The 19,548-nt window shown below is 31.1% G+C and overlaps 1 protein-coding gene and 2 long non-coding RNA genes across 4 annotated transcripts; 2 read left to right on the top strand and 1 right to left on the bottom strand.

The window, feature by feature from the left end:
* The first annotated feature begins 9,444 nt into the window (after nt 1–9,444).
* LOC103497161 (uncharacterized) lies at nt 9,445–11,290 on the top strand. Its single transcript, XR_539345.2, has 3 exons — nt 9,445–9,604; nt 9,741–9,770; nt 10,898–11,290. It is a non-coding gene; the product is annotated as an uncharacterized LOC103497161 (long non-coding RNA).
* A 2,140-nt stretch (nt 11,291–13,430) lies between these two features.
* On the top strand, nt 13,431–15,848 carry LOC103497162 (uncharacterized). The gene is made up of 3 exons (XR_539346.3): nt 13,431–13,674; nt 15,390–15,422; nt 15,527–15,848. It is a non-coding gene; the product is annotated as an uncharacterized LOC103497162 (long non-coding RNA).
* Nucleotides 15,849–16,337: 489 nt separating this feature from the next.
* On the bottom strand, nt 16,338–18,830 carry LOC103497163 (outer envelope pore protein 16, chloroplastic). Of its 2 annotated transcripts, none has more exons than XM_051080407.1 (7): nt 18,486–18,830; nt 18,349–18,400; nt 18,229–18,260; nt 17,426–17,459; nt 17,148–17,215; nt 16,634–16,848; nt 16,338–16,539 (listed from the first exon to the last, which is right to left on the bottom strand). In XM_051080407.1, the coding sequence occupies exons 1-6, from the start codon at nt 18,597–18,599 to the stop codon at nt 16,690–16,692; spliced, it is 459 nt and encodes a 152-aa protein (XP_050936364.1). In that variant the 5' UTR covers nt 18,600–18,830; the 3' UTR covers nt 16,338–16,539; nt 16,634–16,689. The 2 variants fall into 2 exon arrangements, with proteins under 2 accessions (XP_050936364.1, XP_008457483.2); XM_008459261.3 differs by having other exon boundaries at nt 16,634–16,830.
* Nucleotides 18,831–19,548: the final 718 nt, after the last annotated feature.

Here is a 19,548-nt window from a genome sequence, read left to right as displayed (position 1 = left end):
TGACGCGCTGAGTAGGAAGGTTGCACATTCAGTAGCACTGATCACCAAGAAAGCTCCCTTACTCAGAGATTTTGAAAGAGCCGAGATTGCAGTTTCAGTATGAGAGGTTACCTCACAGTTGGCTCAGTTGTCAGTGCAGCCGACCTTGAGGTAGAGGATTATCGTTGCTCAGCTAAATGATCCTTACTTGGTCGGGAAGCGTCGTTTGGTAGAGATAGGGCAAGGTGAGGATTTCTCCATATCCTCTGACGATGGTCTTACGTTTGAGGGATGCTTGTATGTGCCAGAAGACAGTGCAGTCAAGACAGAGCTGTTGACTGAGGCTTACAGTTCTCCATTTACTATGCACCCTGGAAGTACGAAGATGTACCAGGACTTAAGGGGTGTCTATTGGTGGAGGAACATGAAGAGAGAAGTGGCAGATTTTGTCAGTAGGTGTCTGGTATGCCAGCAGGTGAAGGCACCTAGACAACGACCAGCCAGGTTGTTACAACCCTTGAGTGTGTCGGGATGGAAATGGGAGAGTGTGTCAATGGACTTCATTACGGGACTGCCCAGGACTCTAAAGGGCTATACAGTGATCTTGGTTGTTGTCGACAGACTCACGAAGTCAGCCCACTTTGTTCCAGGAAAATCCACTTACACTGCCAGTAAGTGGGGACAGCTATATATGACGGAGATAGTGAAACTGCATGGCGTACCTGTATCCATCGTTTCAGACAGAGATCTTCGTTTCACATCGAAGTTCTGGAAAGGACTTTAACTTGCATTAGGCACGACGTTAGACTTCAGCACGACCTTCCACCCTCAGACTGATGGTCAGACAGAGAGATTGAACCAGGTTTTGGAAGACATGCTGCGAGCATGTGTGCTAGAGTTTTCAGGGAGTTGGGACTCTCATTTGCATTTGATGGAGTTCGCCTATAATAACAATTACCAGACCACCATCAGCATGGCACCATTTGAGGCTCTGTATGGTAAGTGTTGTAGATCTCCCGTCTGCTGGGGCAAGGTTAGTGAGCAGAGGATGCTAGGCCCCGAGTTAGTTGAGACCACCAACGCAACCATACAGAGGATCCGAGCTCGTGTGTTGACGGCACAAAGCAAACAAAAGAGTTATGCTGATGGGCGACGTAAGGATCTCGAGTTTGAGGTGAGAGACATGGTCTTTCTGAAGGTAGCACCTATGAAGGGTGTTCTGAGGTTCGAGAAGAAGGGAAAGCTAAGTCCACGGTTCGTAGGGCCGTTTGAGATACTAGAGCGGATTGGCCCTGTAGCTTATCGCTTGGCGTTGCCCCCATCTCTTTCTACAGTGCATGACGTATTCCATGTCTCCATGCTGAGGAAGTATGTCGCAGACCCGACGCATGTAGTGGACTTCGAGCCACTGCAAATCAGTGAGAACTTGAGCTACGAGGAGCAGCCTGTCGAGATCTTCGCAAGGGAAGTCAAGAAACTCCGTAGTCGAGAAATTTCACTGGTCAAAGTTCTTTGGCCAAACCATGGAGTTGAAGAGGCCACATGGGAGAGAGAAGAGGACATGAGAGCCCAGCACCCTGAGCTGTTCGAGGACTAGAATTTTCGAGGACGAAAGTTTTTCAAGGGGGAAAGATTGTAACGCCCCAACAAATTTGATTTCCTTTTTATTATTATCTTAAGTGTGGATATGGAAATTTCGAATTTATTTAAGGAACTTGATTATTTTGACCTTGTGATTAATTAAGGTTTAGAGTTATAATTATTTTGAATTGGTTAATAATTGTTTTATTTGGAAAAAAAATTTGGTAAAGTTATTTGGTGAAGATTAAAGATAGTTGGGTGGAGGAGAGAGAAAATTAATTGGGTTAAAGTTAATGGTGAGATATTATTTGGAAAAAGAAAAAGGAAAAGGAGGGATGCATGTGATTGGTTGGAATTGAGATTTTTGGGGAAAAGGGGTAAAGCATTAAATTAAAGCAAATAAAATAAAATAAAAGGTTTTATTTTATTTAAATGGGGCATTGGGATGTGCAATTAATGTACCATCACCATCACCTTCACCAAGGAAAAAAAAACCCTAGCACTAAAATCCGTTGCTGCCTCTTCCTCCTTCGTCAGCCGCTACCGTCGAGCATTCGTCGAGCAGATCAGCCCGAGCCGGTAGTCGAGCCGACCATCACCTATTCGAGCAGCCGCGCTTCACAGATGGAAGCCGACCCGCATTGCTAGCCGATCTCTTCCGTCATCCGCCGCGCCCCAGCCAAACGCCGCCACCGCGAGGTTCGCCGGTCGTCGCAGCTCCCGTCACACCGCCGAGCAGCGTTGCATCACCCGAGCCGAGTAGTCTCGAGCGAAACGCCGCCACCTGCAACGCAGCCGAGCCGCATTCCCGACCCGAACAGAGACGTCGTGCCTTTGACCCGGAACCCGACTCGCGCAGCCGCTTCGTGTCGCCTCTCGACCCGAACGTCAAGCCGCAGCGCGCACACCCACAAGTCGTGCCTCCCTTCTACCGCAAGCTGAGTCGCACGCGCACAGCACCTGTGCCCGAGCTGAGCCGCGCCTACGCCCAAGCCGAGCCGATCTCTGCCTTTCCAGCCGAGCTGCCAAGCTTTTTTGGAGCCACCTAGTTCTTTGGTCCTTTCCCCCACGTGTCCTTGGTAAGTTTGTGGTAAGTTGGTTGGGCTTTTTGCATACCCAACGAAGAGTAATTTTGGTTTTAAATAATTTGATTTTGGGTTAAATTAAATTATTTTTCTGAAAGGGCCGGTTGGACCAAGTGGAGTTGGAACGTGGGATTTCTCGACTTAAAGGGGATTAGAGCAACCTTGATCTTGGGTAAGGTTCTTCGAACGACTCTTGGACTTCTTTTCCATGAAGGTTAGGTTATTAATTGTTGTTCCTAACCATTTAGGGCCCCGCTGCTTGGAAAGCACATTTTTTTCTTGCTGTTAGGACTCGTCGACCAAATCTCCAGGTAAGAGATTTCTACTACTAGCCCTACGACTAGAATCATGAGACTGCATGCATTCCTATTTATGCACTTGAGGACTACACTGTATAACGATAGTATAATGAGGGCATGATGTGACTGCGGATGTGACTTGTTATGATGACATGGTTAATGTGTTGACGGCTGATTATGACTTTATGTTTGGTCGTGGTGATGATATGTGATATGATTACATGTTGACGTTACGTATATGTATGCTATGGTTAGGGTGTATGTTAGCTTCTTATTAGAGTCGTACCCACATGGGTGTCCTTCGGGATCACCACCTTTATGAGGTTTAGCTTCTTATTATGCTATGATTCCGCTTACACCCCGTTTTAAACATTTAGTACTTGAGTTTTATTTTCTTCTTTATTTACTATTTCGTTTCTTTAAAAGTAGATAGGGCACGAGTAGGATTTTAGTATTTGTTTATATTTCGCATATTACCCTGATTTGATTTTTATAAATAAAATTATGAGGTTTTATTCATTTTAACTAAATTTTATGACTTAAATTATGTTAATTACATTTAGTAATGACTTCGGCTCAGTATAAGGAGTTGGGTCATTACAAAATATAATGCAAATAATTATCTTTGGTAAATTAGTTAAGTTTAAATTCAAAATTCAACCCATCCCTAAAATCATGCCAAAATTCAACCTCCTACTCTCATCATTTTTTATTTTCAAAATTGTTTATGAAAAATCATTAATTTTGCATTCCTAACTTTTGATTCCTAAGATTTTGCCATGTTGGTATATTTGTTGAGATAAAAAAAAATCAAATAAAATATCACATATCACAAATACAGTGTATTTGTAAACAATAATTCTTAACTAAATAAAAATATATTATATTGTTTGAACAATCCTAAAGATATGTCATTAGTTTTAACATCCCTTAATTATTAGGATACAAAATACAGTGTATTAATTTTAGATTTTTAAGTTGGATTCCTAAAATTATGTCAAATATAACATACAATCCATTAGTTTTAGATAATTTATTTTGTTGTGTGTTAGAGTTATTCAAGTTTGGAAAGGAAAAGAAAATAAAGATATAAATTTTATAATATTATAATATAATATAATATATATAATATGAATTATATTATTATTGTATTTTTTTTAAAACCCTAAATTCATCATCTTCTTCTTCATCTCAACCGCAACCCCCCCCAATCTCATCTTCTTCTTCTTCGAAATCACACGGCCGCCGCCGCCCCTGCCTCTTTTCTCTCCATCGAGATCTCCGGCGACAATCTCCCTCCGTTTGTCAAAGCCGCCACTATCACCTTAGTTCTCGTCAAAGCCGCCACCGTCACCTTAGTTCTCCGTCCGTCGAAGCCGCCACACCCCGAGCTGCTCCCCTTTTCATCTGCCATCTGAGTGGATTGTGTCTGCTCCAACCGGTGTTTGTCCACGAAGCTCCGACCGCTATTGTCGCATCTCCATGAACTCAGCCGCCACCCTCATGATCTCCGATTCGCATGGAGCTTGTTGCACCATTCATCCTTCTTCGTAGCACGTTGCCGCACCATGACGTGTTTTCCTCGTCGTTGAAGAAGCCTCCTCCTCTAGCAGTCATGTCCCAAGTGTGGGTGCATAGTTTGTATTAATTATAAGGTATTTGTGGATTCTGTTACAAATGTATTTAGAAATCACATTTGTCAATTAGGTAAGGGCATTTAAGGCATTGTTCTCCCATTTATTATTTAAAAATTTTCTGTTTTGTTATTTTGTCAATTTAAAAATAAAATTATCATTTATCCAAAGTAAACCTCTCATTTTTGCTATTCTTCTTGTCAGCCCATTCTAATATATATCTGAATTTATGTTTGTCTCATCAAAATGAAGAGTTTTTTTGGAGTTCCTTGTAAGTTTGGGTTTAGAGTGAAGAGTTTTTTGGGAGATCCCTATAGGTTTAGGCTTACATGACTTTGGGCCAACTTTTAGGCTTGAACTTTAATTAATCCATTTTTAAATAGATTCTTATTTAAGTTTTACTCAATTTATTTTAATAAATTTGAGTTGATTGGATGGACTATACTTAATTCCAAATTTTTCGATCATTAATTTTATTATGTGGCATGTCAATTTGTGGTTGACCAAAACTTTTCGAAAGAAGCATTTTGATTATATATAACAGATCAAAGAAATTTATATTTACATCATTTGTGTTTATATTTTAATTTGATTCATATAATACAATAGCTTCTATTAGTTCTGTTAAAAAAATTAACAATAAAATAAAGAAAAAAAAGCTTGTTTTAGTATTGTTAGTTTCTTTTCAATAAACACACTTCACCAACATTTCTTCTTCAACATCTTTTGAATGATAATCTAATCATTTTGTTTTTTTTTTTTTTTTTTTTTTTTTGAACCATGTATTAGGTTCAATAGTTTTTTTATGTGTTTATATATTTGACATTTGTCACTCCTAGATGATATTTCTTTTTTATTGGTGAAGTGGTTGCTTTTGTCCACATTTACATATCAAGTTTTTCTTACTTAATCAATTGTATAAATTATTAGTCTTAAATCTCATGTATTTGTAAATGTCTAAAACTTGTAAGTGAACCGAAATGTATTTCAAACTTAAACCAAAAAATCCTATAAAAGATGAAAGCTTCTAACTTCTAGTGCAAAGAATTCCAAGTATTCTATCTAAGAGAACAAGTGTAATAAGCTTTGGAAAATAACGATAAAGCTTTCCTTAATTTATAGAGTAATCATATATATCAAAAAAATATAGTTTTAGAGATGTTTGTGTTACTCGTGGAAAGATAATTATAATGGAGAGGACCTAAAACATACATATACTCTTTGATAGGTGATTAATGTCACTTTTATGTACATTTGCTCATGAATTTAAGGACATTTTTAGATGAATCAACTTAAATGATCCTAAGTTAGTAAAGAATGAAAATATCTCTTGCTTTTAGGTCACTTTTGTTCATGTAAGTGCTTTAGGGTAAGAGATTCATTCTTAGTAAAAACCAACAGTTGTGTGTTAGAACAAATAGTCCCTAAGTCCAAGTATTGAATATGCAAGAGCACAAAGTATAAGTAATCAATTTTGAACGAGAAAACTAGCCAACCCAAATGATATCGGGTGTTTTTGTTTTTATCGTTAGATCAAATTAATTAATTTTTTTATCAAATTAAATGTTGTTATTTGGACTAATATGTTCAAAAGCTGGAAAAAAAAAGGGCTTAATTTGATCTCAATTCATCTTTTTAAAATATGGATGTCATATCAAGATTATCTATGTAGTTGGGCCAAGCCCTTTACAATTGTGCTTCCATATATTATCAAGATTTGGAAAAAAGTTAACTTAGGTATGTAACTTTATATCCCAGGACTAAAAGTCTTGGCTACCTTGTTGGAGGTGTTAGGATGTCACTTCTTGTTTGGATTTATTGTGTTTTCTTAAGGTTAGTTTGGAATGACATTTTAAGTGTTTATAAACATTTTTTCGTTTTTATATATTAGTTTGTGAGATTTTCAAACGATGGTAATTAAAATAAAAGATATATTGGAGGTTTGAAGAGTTGGTATATCTATAGAAATCGTTAGATAATAGTCACAGAAGATTTTAGATTTTAAGCATAGAGGGAGTATTTATATGATTTAATTGACAATTTAATTGAGAAAAACTTTAATTAATAATGTTTGTATTCATGTAAATATAAAGATATCTAAAATGTTAAATTATAAATTTGATCGAAATTTTGTTGCTTTGTAACTTAAACATGTTGTTATGAGCTAATTATTATCTAACTATAAAACTAAATTATAATTTTCTTCAAATTACAAAAGTTAAAGTTATTATTTAACCCTAAAAATATTCAAATTAGAATATTAAAAAAAGAAAAAAAACGGTTAATTACCGCTTGAAATAGGATTAAGCATTAAAGAAAATATCCACTTATAAAGTCAAAGGTTTAGTATAATTTGGAGAATTTGTGAGAAAAATAGAATGGGTGGACTTTTTTAAAATTGTTTTTTAATGGAAGCAGCAATAAACATACAAAGAATTTTTTAAACAATAACTTGAGAAAGAGAAACAAATTAATTATGAAATTTTAGAACCAATTAGATGTTTGGACGTATATATATTTTATATTTCATGACATTTCCCCCTAGGATATATAATTTTCATATTTGGATTCATTTTTGTGGAGAGAATAAATTAAAACTTGCAAATAAAAATAAAAAAGAATATCAATTTACACATCTAATACAAAAATTACCCATAATTCAATCCATATATCAATTTATACATTACATTACATTTTATTTTGGATAAACGTAAGGTAAGGTAAGATTATACTTCCATCAATCAATTTAGATTCTTCGTTTATATTTTGTTTTAAAAATGTCTATGCATCAATTATAATAATTCATTTTATTAATATAGTATTTGAAAGAATCTATGTGAATGTACTAAATGTATGAACATTATTTCAAATGTAATTAATTTTAATAAATGTTGTAAATTGATACATTCATTAGAACAACTTAAAAAGTTTAACTAAAACCACTATAGATTTTGTAAGTTATTTTAACAAAAGTTTTATAATTGATATATTTATACCATAAAAGTTTAAAATTTCAATTAATTATTAGTTTATAGTTTAAATTTTCAAACTTTAACGATAAATTTGATATTATTAAGATAATTTATGAATGGTTCAAATTAAATTTAATAGCCAAGGTGAGCATAATTTTATTTAAATAAATTTATACCAATTTTAAAGTTTGAGATCCAATCTCATATATAAAAATATACCATTGATTTGTGTTAATTTTAGTGAATTAATTTATCATTATTGTGATTTGAAGTATTGTATTATATTAAATATAAAATTATTGGAAATTCAATAACAACTAATTAATTTAATTAGAATCAATCAAATTATTTCAAATGTATTTATAAAAAAAATTAACATTAGGGATTAAAATTAGTGGACATTAATGAACTAAACAAATCTTGAGAAAGTCTACAAACAAGATGGAAGGTCAATTTTAAATTTGAATTAAAAGAAGGATAACATTTTAAAATTTTAGGATAAATATAAATCAAACTCAAAACAAGTAGAAAAATCTATACTTTCAAAACTTAATAATTAAATAATAGATAAAATAAAAGTTATATACAAAATTTTTCATAAGACTTGGCTTAATTGATTATTAGACAAATTGAAGTTGAAACTTTCTATGGATGCCAAAAGGATAAAACGAAAATGAGAGAAAACTTTGTTACATATTTGGACAAAAATATAAATTAAATAATAAATGTCAAAATCAAATTGCCGTGGACACTATATTTATGTATATAATTATCTTCTTCTTGTTGTTTAGATACAAATTGAAATAGACTGTTACGTATGCTGTAGCAACATGTTTCATGCCTTCTACCATACACTATTGTATATATCATTATTTATACATTTCCTTTTGTCAACTATATTCAAATATAATGCATTTTTATTGTCCATTCAAACGTTATTGTGCACTATATAAAATATCAATTACCAATCTCAAACCTAAATTGTTTGATCTTTTAACTCTTTACAATGTTACAGCCATTGAACTAAAAACGTATGCTCCATTATATTTGAATTATTGAAACAAAAATTAACCGTGTAATTGTTTGCAAAAGATTATAATTGGCAAAATAATAATAATAACACAAGCAACAATATTGAGAAAATAACAAGGTCTAAGCAAAAAAATAACATGAACTAGTTAGAGAAGATGGTTAATTAGTTTGGGTCAAAGTTGTAACTAGTGTGCTTAGTCCCAAACATCACCTTAGGACTAAAATGAAATTCTAAAGAACAACTTAGTTCAAGTATCTCTTGATATGTGATAACTTGAGTCATATTCTCAAACTCTCTCTACTATTTTTTTTTTCACTCACTAACTAGTTACGGTTGTACATTATTTTTTTTTTTTTTTTTTTGCATCAAGTTCTTATCCACTTTGAACAAATTTCACTTTTGAAATATCACATAAAAGAAGGCACGTAGACTTTTTCCTATATCCAAAATTTTGACATCAACTATTATTATATTATTATGTAATTGTTTAAAAAGAAAATCAATCATTTGAATTTTAATATTGTTTTTATTTAATGTTTGCTTTTCTTGTTCTCATCGCCAAGTTGAATTTTGAAAATATAATTTGTAATTTGTATGGTTGGTTGTGAAAGTAGACCGACAATCATAATAATAATAACAATAATAATACAACACCCTCTATTCTATATTGATGGAGAAATAATCAAACATTACATGAGTTTGAGTATTAGCTAGGGTGATTATCATTTGATTATCTAATAAATAACTAAAAAACAAAAAGGTAGTAAAGATGATAAAATCAAGGAAGCTTAGGAACACGTCCACGTGGACGGAGATATCAATATAAATTGTGTACCTCAAAACCTCTATAAATAGAGAAGAAGAATCAGACTCCAAATCAAAACACAGCAAAAATTCAACAAATTTAAGCTTTGAAAAAGATAAGATTATTTTTTAGTTTGTGAAAGAGAGAAAAAATGGCTTCTGGATGCAAATGTGGTGACAATTGCTCATGTGGAGATAGCTGCAACTGCCAATCAGGGTCTCATCTCTTCTACAATTTTTATATTTACCAATACTCTTTTTTTTTTAAAAAAAAATTTTATACAAATTATTAATTGCCAATGTACACAATAATTTTTCATTAATTAAATGCTTTTGTGTTTTAATCTATGCAGGACCATCTCAGGGGCCATGATTCTCAAGCAGTAAGTAATAAGTTTTTTTTAGTGTTGTTTTAGAATTAAGTATATTGTTAAATATGAATAAAAAAAACTCAAACTAATTATTATATAACTCAATTTTTTCATTAGTGAATTATTGATTATAATCCTACTGCAACAAAACTGAAATTTAACGATGCAAAATAAGTGTCATAAACGGTTTTCGTGACACATATTTTGCGTCTTTGAAATCCCTGTCAAGATAGAACATTTGATGACACATCCAAAAAAGTTTCGTTATTATTGCATACACAACATTGGATTAATTAACGTCATCAATGATCACTTTGTCCTCATATTTACTATCTATCGCTATTAACTGAATGTCGATACAAAAAAATTGTCATCGCTGAGGTCTAAATTGGTTAATTACTTTAACGTTTTTCATTAATGACGATAATTTTTTTGTATCATCAATTGATTTTTAGTAACATTTTTGTTATTGCCTACATATACACTCTCATAACACTTATATTGTGTAATACATTTTTCTGCTATAAAAGAATCCAATTACAGATTGTCAAACATGCATTTTCCCTGTTATTTTTCATATAATTTAAAGGAGTACCGATATATTTGCAAATTGATCTATATATTGATAATGAAAAGTTAAATTACATTGTCGAATCAATATTTGGTAATGCATATCGACACATATCCTTAAACAAAAAATGGTTTTACTAGAATTCATTACCTAAAGCATTACAATGAAATACATATTGACACATATTCTTAACAAAAAAAAAGTAAAAACTAACATATCTATTGCGACATGTTTCTATGGTCCACGGATTCTTCGAAAATCTACAAAATCATCGAAAATGAATGCTAATTAAGCACATGCCAAATGACAAGCAGACCGTTCTTTTTTAAAACACTTATACATATAACAAAACAAAACTAGTACTTTAGGATAGAGTCCTAAAGAGAATTCTAAATTATATTGATTAATGTTTAAAAGTTTCAAATAGAATTATTAGTTTGAAACTTCAAGTTGATTAACTCCTCGAAATTAAACGATTATGTATATTTATATATATTTATATATATATATGAAAGTTATTATATTGAATAAAATAACAATTTGAAAAATGGTTTGATTGAGAATGCAGAAGTGGATGCAGCTGTGGGGATAGCTGCTCATGTGACCCATGCAGCTGCAAGTGAGCCATGAGAAAGATGGATAAAACCCCTAAACACAACAAAAGCTTCTTCATCCAATAAATTGATGAATACGATCAATCTACAAACTTTGTTTCTTTTTTCTTCTTTATCCTTCCTTGTTTGATGAAAATGAAATATTGTAAATTGGCTTTGAAACTCCAAGTTCATATGGATTTGGGTTTTCTATGGCTTCTTGAAATTTAGTGTGAACTATGTACTATAGCTTTGTTGTGTGTTGGGGGAACTTAGGGTTGATAATATTCATCAAAAGTTTTAAATTTGTGTTTGAATTTGTGTTTAATATGGATATTTGGTTTTGAGTATACTCTTCGTATTTATAACTCTTTACTCCTCCTAGATCATCATCTAATTCGCTTAACTACGAGTTATAAAATTTGTTTGTATAGTTTGAAGTTGTGAGGTTGGTGTTATCTTTTATTTCTAAACTATATGATTTATTGATCTTAGTATATCATTAATTGATAATATAACAATTTTGAAATTCTCAACTCCTTCGCTAACATAATACTTTTTATATATAGATCTCATAACTTCAAACTTTAAACTTTAATTCTTTGTTCATTACTAATTTTTCTTCTCTGTAAAAGGTACTAGTTTTCCTAATATAGTTGACAGAAATCCTACCAAAGAGGTGGACAAATTCGGGTCTAATAAGTGTAATTACTTTCTTTGAGCATCTAAGTTTAATGCCTAATTTAAATTTTGGTATTCTTATTAAGATTTGAAAACTTAGAAATGGGCTATGGTTACATTTTTATGTTCACCAAATATAGATTTTGTAGATTTGGGAGTAGGAATAAACATGATAGACCAAAAAGACGGAGTCAACCAACGGAATCGAAAGCAGTTGATTAGAACTAAGGAGAGGTTTGATAGGTGTCGTTTTGGATGATAATATTTTTTTAAAATTCTAAAGGCTTAAACCGACTTTGTCGGTTTGTACTCTTGTGGTCATAGTCGATTCGAACATTTATTAAACTGACCATAATTATTTCAGTGTTTGGTTTCATCTAAAAACTGACTTTGATTGATACACCCATATTTTTATATGTATTTCATCTCTTGAATTAACTAAATTTTATTTATAGAATCTTGTTAGTCAAAATAAACATATAGTTTAGTGTTATAGTACTTATATAATATCAATCTCAAATTCAAAAGATACAATTTTCTTATGGAACATTTTAAAAAATAGCAAATTAGTAAAATTATTAACAAAATATAGTAAAATCCAACCCTCCTCATTTGATTTAATTTTTTTTACTATATTTTATATATAGTTTCATTTTTTTTTTCTATTCATTTAACGATTTCATTGTCTCTCATCTCACATATTATTTAAAAAAACAATAAAAAAGTCTAGAGTTCTCCTATTTACAAAGTGTTAAGAATTTAATTAGGACTCTGTTATGAGTTTTGGCCCACTCAAAATAGATTAGAAACATTTGTATAAAGAGTCATTAGGTTAATTTTAGGGGTTTGTTATTTTGTCCAAAAAGTTTTGGTTATAAGCAAATGTTGGAGTGTGTCCATATAAATTCCTCTATAGGTTAAATATATGTAACAAAAGTCCATATGCTTGTATTTTAGTTGTTAAAAACATTCAAGTGGAGTTTGGGATAAAGAGAAGAATCGATGTTGTTTTCCCGTAGTATTTACAACGTAAAAAATTAATAAAATATATAAAATTGATGTTAAATAACTAATAATGGTTTGAAACCGTTTTTAAAAATAAATATTCAAAGATTTTACTAATATAATTCATAATTCAATTTATTTTATTTTATTTTTTATAAAAAGTCTATAAATAAGTTAATGGGGTGACATGAAAGATATCATAAACTAAATTTAAAACTTATATATTCACCGCCCTAAAAGATTTTTTGATTTATTATTTGAAAAGAAATCTAATAAATTTAATACTTTGCTTGTAGTAAAGACAAGTACAATTAAAAAAACTAAAATGAGCAATGAAACTAAAATTAATTTTTAAAATACAAAAACCAAAGTCAAATATGGAGATAATTAGTATAAGTGTAATTTAACTTCATTCAAAAATATCTCAATTTATACCATAGAAGTTTGTAATAATTTATTTTCTTAATGCATAGATGGTATGGTTTCATTTCTAAAAATAGATGAATTACATTTATATTAAAAAGAAAAAAAAAAGTTAATAATTTACTTTAAAATATTATTATTATCGAATGAATTAGTCGAAAATATAAATCGAATTGAGTTTAGTTTAATAGTATTATCTAATATGACTTCCATCTCTAAAGGTTGGAAGTTCAAACTCATGCATTTAATTTGTAACAATTAACTCTTCACATATTTTTTTTTTAATAGACTAAATTGAGATAAAAGCTTAAAAATAATAAGATTATTTGAATTTGATAATGTAGAAATGGTAAGCCCTATGACTTTGCGAGGTAGAGTGAAGATTGTGATATGATTTTAAAAGAAATTGGATAAGAGATGATGAAGGATAACAGCTAGGAACCGTCCACGTGTATGGTGGATGTTCACCAATTTGGTCTTCCATGAGACTACATTATAGAGAACCCAAAACACAAAAGTTCACAATCACATACTGCTTTGGAAATTAAGATTTTGATTCTAAGAGTTTGAAAAACAAAATGAGTTCTGGTTGCAAGTGTGGTGACAACTGCTCATGTGGAGATAGTTGCAATTGCCTCTCGAGGTATCTTTCTTTGCTTTTGTTATCTACTTTTTACTAAAGTTTTTAAATTTTTTCATATCATAATTGTTTCATCAATCGTCTTCTATTTTTTAAATTTTTATTTGTCTCTTCTCATTTTTTTCATTTACAGTGTCTAGTTTTTTTAGAATTAACATATTTGAATGTGTAGCCAAATTTTAAGAACAAACATAAGTTTTTTTTTCTAGTTTATTTAAGGTTAGTTATAAATATAACTAATATATATCGAAAACATTAGTAGGAAGGTAATAACAAAACATAGAAATTTACTGACTATAGTAGTTATAAATGGTTATGGATTTAGGTTTAAATAAAGGGAAATTTTCATAAATATAACAAACTACTAAAATATTTACCGTCCGTGTAACAAAATCCATAAAACTAGTCATTTTTTAAATATTTCAAGTTTGCTCTTTCATCTTTCTTCTCCTTTTCGCTGCGATTTCTTTCTATTGTCTTTCTTCCTTTCCTCTTCTATTTTTTTCCGCTGCGATTTCTTTCTATCGTCTTTCTTCTTTTCATCTTCTTTTTTTTACGTCGTTTAGATTTGAATAACCAAATCTGATTTCTTTCTATCATTTTTCTTCTTTTTCTGTTTTTTTCGTTGTCATTTCTTTCCATCGACTTTCTTCTTTACTTTTCTACGTCATTTAGATTAGGATAACCAAATCTAAAAGGTTGTGTATAAAGAATCCTGAAAAAATAGTCAAACCTAAACGATCGTGTAAAAAAAATAAATGACCGTATACTAAAAGAATCGTTAGCTAAATCTTAACGTACCAAAGAATCTTGAAAAAATAAACGATCGTGTAAGCAAATCTAAACAATTCTGTTCCAAAAGAATCTTCAAAAAATTCGTTTAGCCAAATCTAAACGATCATCTACCAAAATTTTGAAAAAAAAAATCGTTTAAATTTGGGTAGCTAAATCTAAATGTCGTGTAGTCAAATCTAAACGATTGTGTAGCAAATATATTACACGCGTGCGCGTTGTTGATGAAGTAGTTTTTGTATTTTTCATGACAAGTCACTGAACTTTTTCTGTTTTCTTAATTGTTCTATACAGTGTAAATATTTTGTCACTTTGTTATATTTTTTAAAAGATCCCATCAATAAAAATGCTTTTAAAAACTTATATTTGTGTTAGTTTTATTAAAGGAGAAGAAAATCATCATAAAATTATACTTTTGAAATTTTCAAAACTAAATAGTTGTCAAAAACCTTTCAAAGATTCATTTTTATTTTTGAAATTTGTTTATCGATGAATTCTAAATTTTAGTTAAGAAACAATGAATAGTATTGTGAATAGCACCATTTTCAATATGAAAATCCAATCATATTGTTTTAAATAAGAAAATTACTGAAAACATTCTCGAATATAATCAAATTTTATTGTCTACCAAAGATCACTATAATAGATAGTGATGAACACCGATAAACATTCATAAATGTATCTCTCATCTAATATATATATATAATAAAATTTTGCTATATATATAAGAGTTGGTTGATTAAACTATATTTGAAGATATTTTTAAATAGTTAGACTTACCAGAAAACATGAAAAATCTTCAACAAATTGCTATATTTATAAAACAAGGGATAATTTCTTTGTTCATTCTTTTTATGCAGTAGGTGAATATTGAACGTTATTTATTTATGAATTTTATTAATTATTTTTCTAAAAAACCTTCGTAGGACCATCAAGAAGGCCACCTCCCTAATCAACATGTACGTAAATTAAATGATTTCAACAAGTTACTTTTAATTTCTTTTGTTAATTCCTTTAAACAAATCGACATACTAGAAATTTTTTTATTGAAAATCGTGCACAGGAATAACGGTTGCAGCTGCTGTGATAGTAGCTGCTCATGCGACGCCTGCGATTGCTGCTAATGAGCTCTTGGAGAGATGAATGAATCCCTTAAACAACAAAGCTCTGTGAAATGGAATAAAATTATGTAACAATATGCAAAAAAGAAAATTGTGCTTTTGGCTTCTTGTGTTTTTGCACTTTGTTTGAAATTAGTGTGTGAAAGAACTATGTAACTGCTTTGTTGTGGGCTATGAGTGGGTTGTTGTTTTATATAATCAAAGTTGCTACAAATATTTGTTTGGAGTATTGTGTGTAATGGAAATTTGGTTTAATTTGTGTAATTTTGGTTCAATCCTTTTTAATTTTTAAATTTTGTTATTAATATTGATTGATATTTATATTAGTGACAAATTGTTGATTTGTTTTTTATAGTTAACGAGTATTTATGTCAAGAATAGAATTAAAGTCTCTCTTTAAAGAAAGTATGATATCTTTCGATCTTTCGAGTGAAACAAAAGACAAAACTAGAATTTATATTTTCCTCAAAAACAAAACTAAAATTTATGTTTAAAGGAGACAATATTGTACAATTTTAGCATTAAGTGGGAATACCATACATACTCATCCATTAAATCAGAAATCGATGTCGAAATTCTAATATCAACTAATATTTAGTCATTGAATAGTATCATGTTGTGATTGGCTTCACAATAGCATTATAGGTAAAGAATGTTTTCATGATTGTGATTGGTGTCATATAGATTCTCACAAGTCTGAATTAAAAGTTGAACCAACTTCAATTTGTTATGTTAAGCTTAAAAGACAAAAAAGAAGAAAAATCGCTTTCTTAAAAACTTAACCAATACTTTTGTTCCTTATAACAATGAAACTATAGCTGCGATTACAGCCTCAACAAAACATGTGGCTCTCATTAATGAAGAAATAAGATATTTGTATTACTCTTTGTTTCTCTTTTTCTTCATAGTTTAGGCTGCAACTCTAAGAGAGACTAATCATACAAAGCTGATTATTCTGCAAAAGGAAAATGAAAAAAAGTTTCAATACATTGTTACATATATTAACATTTTGATGTTATTTCTTATAAACAGGGCATGATTCACCGTACCTTTTGCTCGAGGTTTACAAGAAACGGGACATGAAAATGCTCGGTAAACCTCGGTGTCAAGTAAGATAGTTTATGAACTCTGCAGCGGTTGCAACAGCTCCTCCTGTTATTGCGTCAATAACAACTTTGTCTCGGTTGTTGTTGCTCGCGGCTGATACTAGAGCTCCCGTCAAAGCACCTCCAATCATTGCATTTTTCTGGAAACAAATGCTCAACTATATTGATTCAAATTCAAAATTTCTTTCCATAAATTTACCAATGGGGGAAGTGAGATCAATAAGAAACTATAGGTTCTTGAAGTAATTCGAGATACTACATACATTAGAGAGAACTTTTGTTGGAAATAGTACAGAGAACCAAGGTCTGAGTTATAAAACTTGTCACTAAACCGAAACACAAATCAAACAGAACATTGAAAATATTCCCAAACAAACATAGAGAGCTGGAAGCAATAATCTAACAGAATAGCTCGAACTTGATTTAAAGGACGGTTTTGAATTAATAGAAAACATACCCAATCTCTTGTGCCGCGAATCCTTTCTACTCCATACTCCATACCAACATAAGCTCCAGCTACGGCTCCTGCATTCAAACGAAACAACAGTTGGTCAATTATTTGCCTTCTCTATATTTTCAAATCAACTTTCAAAATCATTTTCAAAGGTGTAAGGTTAGTTTCCAAGAAAATGAATCAAAAGCAAGATCTTTTCAAATTGGCATGAGGTTTATAGATGCTGAAACTCATCCACTAATCTAAGTACTTCATTGAGGAGTAATGGGATCCATACTTACCCCAATATGCACCTTCTTTACACATTTTCTTCAACTGCAACAGAAGTTCAAGTTAATTAGCTGAACGAAGGAGTAGAGTAAGAGAGTAACAACAATTTTAAATTTCAATATTTTTCTTATAGATCAAAAAGACCAAAAAGCAGGTAATATTAAAGTTCAAGAACCTACTAGTTCACTTAAGCTTTAAGCTTTCAAGGCCATGGTGGCAATTCAAACTTATTCTTTTACAGAACACATAATCATTTTGTATCTTTTCCAAGTGCAATGAGAGTTCCAAATCATTTTGTAACTTTAATAGTATTTGTATCGAAATGATAAAAAAGTGCCGGTTGTAAAGCTCCAAGTCAAGGATTTGGAATCCCCAACATCACCACAAACAAACACAAATCTTTTATCTTCACTTACATGCTTACTCGGAAAAATCTCATGAGTTCACCCAACAAAGAATTATTTTAAACTACACACATTTAACTTTAGAGTTCACGTGGGTGAGCCACTAAGAAGAAAGTTGCACCCTATTGGCGGAGGTAAGAACTATTCGTCTTTCTTAACCATAGTTCCATTTCTGTGATATTTATCTAATTTGGATGATCTTGGTTTTTTCATGTAAAACTCTAAACTCACGTGTTAGATAATTCAAAACAGAAACTACTGCAACAAATAGAAAAATAGAGGTAAGTATATAATCTACTAATTAAAAGTCTGGTTCCTAATTATAAACATTCTCAGAATGAAAATTTCAGCATTCAAAAGCCATAAACTAGCAGACTCCACAGTTTGAGTCTGAAGCAAGAGATACTAACCGTATTTTCAAAATTGTGAGTAGAAATCGTTCCTACAGAATCAAAAGCAACGCCATAAAATCAGTAAAGAAAGCAAGAAATTGAAACCAATTTGTCAGAAAAAGGCGAGAAAAACAAAACCTTTTCTAACAACATGATAAGCATCCTCAGCAGCCGCTCGAGTAGCAGCGACCTAAAAAGAACCAAACAAACAGAACCCATTTAAAATTTAGTCATAATAAACAAAAAATGAAAAAAAGAAGGCAAGAAACACATACGGATCCGATCTTCAAGAAGCCATCGACGGTGAGGTTGAGAAAGGGATTACCCATATCGATGACGACATCAACCTTGGGGGTCGATAAGGAGCCGACGAAGCCGGTGCGAGGCATGGTGTCGTTGTAGAGATAGTGTGTGAGAAGGGATTGAAAGTGGAGGATGGTGGTAGAAATGGGTTGTCCCTGATTTTTGCCGCTACAAATTGTTCAAGATTTTTGGAGTGTACTTAAAATGTGAAATAAATTTGGATTTTAGTGGCTTTTTGGATCTTTGATTTGATTGGATTCTTGAAGAAGAAGATGAGTCCAACTTTTTTCGTTTGCCCAGCCCGAGGCCAGTATTTGCCGTTGGTGTTGCCCTCCATCCAATTTCATTTTTCAACCGTTGATTTCTTTTATATTTTAAATTACAATAGCTGGGGGCTTTAGGATTAAGGTCATATTTACCACGTAATTTGCTTAAAACTACAAATCTATCGTATTTTACTTTTGTTGCTACTATTTAACCTTAATGTTAATGACGAAAGGTAAAGATAAATGTGTTAGAATCATAATTTTCATACGGCAACAATAATATTGGGGGCTTAAGATGATGGGTTATACATCTATTTTCAAACACAATTTAACCCTTTGATTACATATTTTGATTATAAATCTTACTAGTCTCATAATTCACTATGATTCTAAAACACATGTAAACAACAAGTATAATAAACTGGAGAACACTTTTCAAATTACTATTGATAAATTTACGTTTCAACTACAGTAAATTTAACCTATATATCAAACGGTCTTTAATATGTGCATGAAACTTATTATTATATTAGTATTTCTTTTCTTAATATTTTACTTTAAGATTTTGTCAAAATAAGTAATGATTATATACATTAATAGTGATAATTTTGGAATAAGTTTTGAGCATGTGAGTTTGGTTTGATGATTTTACTTTAGAGGTAGTTGGAAAAATATAGTTTATTTTTAATGTTTACATTTACCATTTTTTTAAAAGAAAATATTTGTTTGTGTTGTTTATATTTTAGTTTTATTTTATCTATCATCTTAC

The sequence above is a fragment of the Cucumis melo genome, chromosome 12, assembly GCF_025177605.1.
Source record: "Cucumis melo cultivar AY chromosome 12, USDA_Cmelo_AY_1.0, whole genome shotgun sequence".
Classification (NCBI taxonomy): domain Eukaryota; kingdom Viridiplantae; phylum Streptophyta; class Magnoliopsida; order Cucurbitales; family Cucurbitaceae; genus Cucumis; species Cucumis melo.
This window is presented reverse-complemented; position numbering and strand designations above follow the sequence as displayed.

What these genes read in the sequence shown, in the direction of transcription:
- LOC103497163 (XM_051080407.1), bottom strand. Translation starts at nt 18,599, where the DNA reads ATGCCTCGCACCGGCTTCGTCGGCTCCTTATCGACCCCCAAGGTTGAT. An exon ending in GCTTCTTGAAGATCGGATCC is followed by an intron (nt 18,401 to 18,485) that starts GTATGTGTTTCT and finishes GGTTCTTTTTAG; the next exon opens with GTCGCTGCTACTCGAGCGGC. An exon ending in TAAAGAAGGTGCATATTGGG is followed by an intron (nt 17,216 to 17,425) that starts GTAAGTATGGAT and finishes GTTTGAATGCAG; the next exon opens with GAGCCGTAGCTGGAGCTTAT.